The sequence below is a fragment of the Vitis vinifera genome, chromosome 16, assembly GCF_030704535.1.
Source record: "Vitis vinifera cultivar Pinot Noir 40024 chromosome 16, ASM3070453v1".
NCBI classification, from domain to species: Eukaryota; Viridiplantae; Streptophyta; class Magnoliopsida; order Vitales; family Vitaceae; genus Vitis; species Vitis vinifera.
In genome coordinates, this window is record NC_081820.1 from 24,824,189 (window position 1) to 24,830,241 (window position 6,053).

Consider the following 6,053-nt stretch of genomic DNA (forward strand, 5'->3'; position numbering starts at 1 on the left):
ATATTAAAAAAAAAAAATACATATTTTAGTATTAATTTGATATCATTGAATACATTTAAATTAAAATGAATCATATTTTTAATATTAAATATATTTTAAAATTAAACATGGTATCATAATATTGTTGTAAAATAATACATAGTGAAACTTAATAATAAATGTACACTTATAAAATTTATATATATATATATATATATATATATATATATATATATATATATATATATATATATATATATATAAATTTAAAATAACTTTAAAATGTTACTCCTTATATCATTTTTTTGAGTTTTTTTTTCTAATATTTTTAAAATATTCATTAATTTTTATGTCATCAATATTTTGTGTTAAAATATCTGTTGATATATCTCCAATATATTCACAAAATCAAAATACTTATATACTCATAATTACTGATATTTTTATCTTTGTGTACAATGAATTACAGAAATTATTGGAGTGTGAGAGTTGTAGGAGACCATTTTAAAATTTTGAATATTTATTTGCTCCTACAATTTTATGCTGATAATTAATTATAATAATAGACATACCATGGAAAGCTTTAAGCTCTCAAATTGTTACATCTTTGTTAATTCTCTCTCTGTTAAAATGCAACTTTTAATTTGAGAGACTGATTTAAAGTGTGAAGAGTGAGATTAGAGTCCTAATTAAATTTCAAGCAGTACAAATCTAAGAATGGAGAAACCAAAACATCCATTAATCTAAAGAACCATACATGGAATGGTGCAATCCAATGTCCAAGAGTGTTATTGAATTGTAACATTTGGAGGGGGCAAGGATATTTCTCTAACAAAAACTACATGTAATTACTTACAAAAGAAATGTTGTAATTGACACTATTGATCCTTGAAAGCCCATATTACTACTGGCAACAAATTCATAACAAAATAGCTTACCTGAACATCTACAACCCCAATAATTATTTTTGTAGAATACCCGAAAAAAAAAAAAACAGAACTTAAAAGGAAATGAAGGATTTTCTTTGATAATTTTAAGGGCAAGCAAGAAGACTTTTCAAATTACATCTAAAATGATATTTTATTATTTGTACATAGCCTCACTTACAAGGAACCAAACTATTGTTTGAAGAAGAAACTTTATCTTATTACATAGACCGATCTCATAGAAACCTTACACATAAGACACAATCACACATTATTATTGGATCACAAAATAAGCAACTACATGGTGTAGTACTACCTTCCATTTAAGGTAATTGTACCCATGGAATTGGATGATGAAGTTGATGCCTCTACCATGAATTGCTCATGATTATCAATAGACCATAGAGTTGGCTTAGGAGGCATGTTCAAGAGTTCAACCTCTCCTTCAAGCATCTCCAATGCTTGGCTCATTGAAGGACGATCTACAGGCTTCATTTGTATACACCATAGTGCAACTATCACCATTTTCCTTACATACCTTTTTTCCTCCTCAGTGGCATCTCCCATTTCCATGTCCTCTTCTTGATCATATTTATAAATCCATGATGTGAAATACATTTGACTTGAATGTTCTGCAAATGTGTTAACATTCTTCCTTTTCCCTACCATTTCCAATAACAACATTCCAAAACTATAAACATCAGCCTTAAATGATACACCTCCAATGTTTTTGTAGAATAATTCAGGAGCAATGTAGCCCAAGGTTCCTCTAGCAGCAGTGATGGATACGATACTATCATTTGTTGAATATAATTTTGCAAGACCAAAATCTGAAACTTTTGGTGTGAAGTCTTCATCAAGAAGAATGTTGTGTGGCTTGATATCAAAATGGAGAATTTGCATGTCATATCCCTGATGTAAGTATTCAATCCCACGTCCCACTCCAAGTGCAATCTTGTATAATCTTTCCCAATTCAAGGGAATGTTGTTTCCTTGGTCAAGAAAAACAAACTTATCAAGAGACCCATTTGGCATGAAGTCATATACAAGAGCCCATTTTGATCTCTGTATACAAAATCCAACAAGTCTCACAACATTAACATGATGAATCCTTCCGATTGTAGCAACTTCATTGATGAAATCTTGCCCATTAGCTTTTGACATAACTAACATTTTTACAGCTACAATGTGACCACTTTGGAGTTTTCCTTTATACACAGAGCCAAAACCTCCTTGACCTAATTTATTCTTAAAATTATGAGTCATCTTTTTTATCTCTGAATATGAGTATTTGATTGGCTGAAGATTTTTATGGCTATGTAGAAATTCTTCAATACCATCATCCAATGATAAGTGTCTTCGTCGAAACTTGTAGATTAAATAGACAAGCAAACACAAAATACCAGGTATGGCCCTCCCGATGATGATCATGCCTATAAATCACATGTTAAAAATATCAAGAAAAAAAATAAAATTAGAGGAAGGTGTATCATCATCTACATTCAATTATTGAATCCAAATAAGATTGTTTAAAAAGTCATTTCACCCATATAATTGCTTATTGGTTGACTCAATAGAAAGATGTTTTTAGGTTTCCAATCAATATTGTACATAATGAAAGAGAAAATTTGTTTGATTGCTTAAAATTGGGAAATGGAATTGGATGCCCAATTGTTAATTTGGTTGTACTCTAAATAAATTTAAAATTCAATACATAACAAATTTGCAAAAATATATGATTTCATTTGAAATTAAAATTCTGAATTTCATAAAAATGGAATTCCAATTTATATTTGTACAACCAAATGTAGAACAATAAAACTAGGCACCTTTATACAATCTTCTTTGAAAAAACTTCTAAAAGACTAAGGCAAAATGAGTTCTAAAAGAAAAACATAAGATTAAAAAATGAGATTTGAAAGACTTACCTATGTATCTTATTATCCAACCTGCAAAAATAAGATTAAAAAATGATTAAATTTAAAAACAAAAGATTTGCATATATTACATATTAAAGATGAGCAATAGACTGGTATAAGAGAGTTATTTTTACTATTATTTATTGATTGAAAAGCAAGAGATATGGATATACAAGAAAAATTATTACTATTATTATAGCTATTTAAAAATCATCTATACCATTATTAAGTGCGCATATAAATTATGTGTATTATTAATTATCAAGTTGACAGGGAGATTTTCTCTTTCATCTAAACATTTATTATACTAACAGTTAATAATAAAAATAAAGTAGTAGTTTACTTACTTGGATTATCATCAATAAATAAAATAAATAATTCAATCACTACATAAATGAGAATCTCAATTATATATATATATAACACATGGGATTAAATATGTAATTGAATATAACAAGTCTTTATTATTATTATTATTATTATTATCCAATTTATGAAAATCATATGATAATAGAAACACTAGAAGCCTTACCAAGGTAAAGTGCAGTTTCATAGTGGTAGTAGTAGTTGTATCTTTCTCTCACACCTACATGATGAAATCAAGTAATTAAATTACATTAGTGGTAAAAGTTGAAGAATCTTATGCATTTTGTCTTCAAATCCTACATGTTGACCAACTAGATAATGATAATTTATCTCAAAAAAGGAAGAAAATAAAATAGAGAACCCACAATAGTAATCACCAACTAACTAAACCACATAATTTAACCCACTTGGCTCTTTTATATATATATATATAACTAAAAAGTGATTAATCCTCTGTCTTTTTGGAAAAAAAAATGTCATGATAACAATTCTACTTTTAATAATTTCACATATTGATTCTTTAACAACACTCCTTTATTTATCCCAAATTGGAAAATCCAGTTTAATGGCATGCTTTATTCAAATTCAATTTTATCCTATCAAAGAAATGCTTCATTCAAAAAATTGTTAAGTAAGCCTTACCGTTGCTTGAAAAGGTGCTCCGATCTGTTAATTAATAATAATAAAAAAAAAACCAAAAAAACACAAATTAAATTTAACATGAAAAAGATATAGGACAATAAAAGATGAAATTTATCAAGAAATAAAACATAAAAGATAAAAACTTGACTCCCGGAGTCTCACCCCTTAAAGATTCCAAATATTCAGAGAACCAATACCCAAAAGAGTACCCTGCAATATTAAGCCAATTAAGCAAGTAACATTAGTTGCCTAGTTGAAGAGCCTTTTTGTAGGAAGCAAATCAATAAAATAAAATAAAAATTATTTTTCATACTCATACATTTTACAGTATTTTTGGTCCAATCTAGATCGCAGTATGGCCCTTTCACATGGCATTCGCTTTTGCAACGGAAGGGCAAGAATGAAATATCAAGCCCCTGAAGAAGTATTTCTTGCAAATCTGACATTGAAAGATTGCCGGGCTTCAAGAATTGAGTAATAATAGTCCTGCTAATGGTGCATGAATACTTAATATCATTCACCAGCAGGGAGTCTCCTCCGCCGACTAGTGCATAAACATATGCTTGTGAGGAAGATGAAGTCACATTGCTTCTGTTGCAAGGAGTGATAGGAATATAGTTGCCATCACTTATTGGCTGCTCGCAGTTCATCAAAACCGTGGTATTGGTCGCTTCATGCGGATTCAAAAAATATGCTCTCTTATCAGAACGGAATATTTCTCTTGTCAAGGAATACAGAGGAGCGGAGAAACAGTTGCCCTTTTCCACCCCAGGATCCACTACCCGAATGGTGTAGTTAACGTAGTTGATATCGGCAACATAGTATTTCCCATGCTCCAGGTTTACCATAGTACGATTATTTTCGCAGACCAATTCATAGTCAGGATCACCACACCCAGACGGATCACCTTTCAATCGGAAAGGGTTGCTGATTTTTTTAATATCTCCACAAGAAGAAGGCCTGCATGTCTGGTTTCCATTAGCAGCACAAATTGCAAGCAAGAAAGTGTGGAAGACTGTTAATGCCACAACTTTTGCTTCTCTGAGCATCATGACATTTGAGAGAGATACTGAGTTGGAATTCTTCTGTTTTTATGTTGAGTTTAAGAGAAAGGATACTTATTGAACGGGTCATAATAAAGTACTTTGATTTTTCTGTATGTTAATAACTTCACATTGAAGTATCGGATAGCCACCCCTTGTTCATGATAAGGTTCACTCTACTGCTTTGCAAGTTGCATTTTGACACCTTCAAGCATTGCCTGTTCAACAGGGAAAGACCTCTAAATACGTCCACATAATGAAAACCAAGAATCACTATATTTGATATAGTAATATTTGAAGTTAATTTCAAAAAGTAAAAAATAAAAAGGATCTTATAGCTGAATTAGCAACTTTCCTCGAAGCTTAAACGGACCATAATGTATACCAAATTAACTTTATATAAATATATGAATAATGAATTATGCATTGTATCATGTTAAGTTACCACTTCTCTAAAAATTTGAACCTTCTATAAGTTTTAGATACACAATATATATCAAGTTAGATAAAATTTTCTTTATAGAAATGACTTCGCATTTGATATTAATCATAATTATTAGAATAATCTTTTGTAGTTTTTTATTATTTGTATTTTAAGTTGTATTTCTCATCAAATTCCTACATCATATCTAAATTTGATTTTTTTGAAAACATACAAAAAGAAATTAAGCAAGACAGTACGTTTAGATTGAAATTATAATAAATGAAATATTATTAAATTTTAGAATAGGTACTATGCTTAGGTAAAAATGTTTTTATATTTTTTTGTTGGTCTTGACCATTATGACATTTGAGAAAGATACTAATTTGGAATTCTTGTATTTTAATTTATGTTGAGTTTAAGAGAAATGAGTTGCAATTATTCAGCCAACTGGCTAAACCACCTTTTGGTCCCCATTTTGGTGCAATTTGAAATAAGGGTAAAGCATACCAACCTTTGGTTCATCATCAGATTCACTGAATTCCTTTGCAAGTCATGACTGACAACTTCAATCATTAAAGACTTTTGACTGAGAACAACAAGAGACCTCTAAATATGTCGACATAATGAAAATTAAAGATCGTGATGTATAACCAAAATTAATTAGAAGTTTTAATCAATGTCATCCAACAATCTTTAGTTATTACAGGTTTGTTATTTGAAAATTCAAAATCTTGACTCTAAATGTGTGGATACA

General features: G+C 29.5%; 1 protein-coding gene across 1 annotated transcript; it reads right to left on the reverse strand.

The window, feature by feature from the left end:
• Positions 1-1,040: 1,040 nt before the first annotated feature.
• Positions 1,041-4,950, reverse strand: LOC104878679 (LEAF RUST 10 DISEASE-RESISTANCE LOCUS RECEPTOR-LIKE PROTEIN KINASE-like 2.1). The gene is made up of 6 exons (XM_059733735.1): positions 4,152-4,950; positions 3,995-4,042; positions 3,833-3,856; positions 3,357-3,410; positions 2,834-2,854; positions 1,041-2,338 (listed from the first exon to the last, which is right to left on the reverse strand). Exons 1-6 carry the CDS (start codon positions 4,882-4,884, stop codon positions 1,218-1,220), a joined length of 2,001 nt encoding a protein of 666 aa, XP_059589718.1. The 5' UTR covers positions 4,885-4,950; the 3' UTR covers positions 1,041-1,217.
• Positions 4,951-6,053: the final 1,103 nt, after the last annotated feature.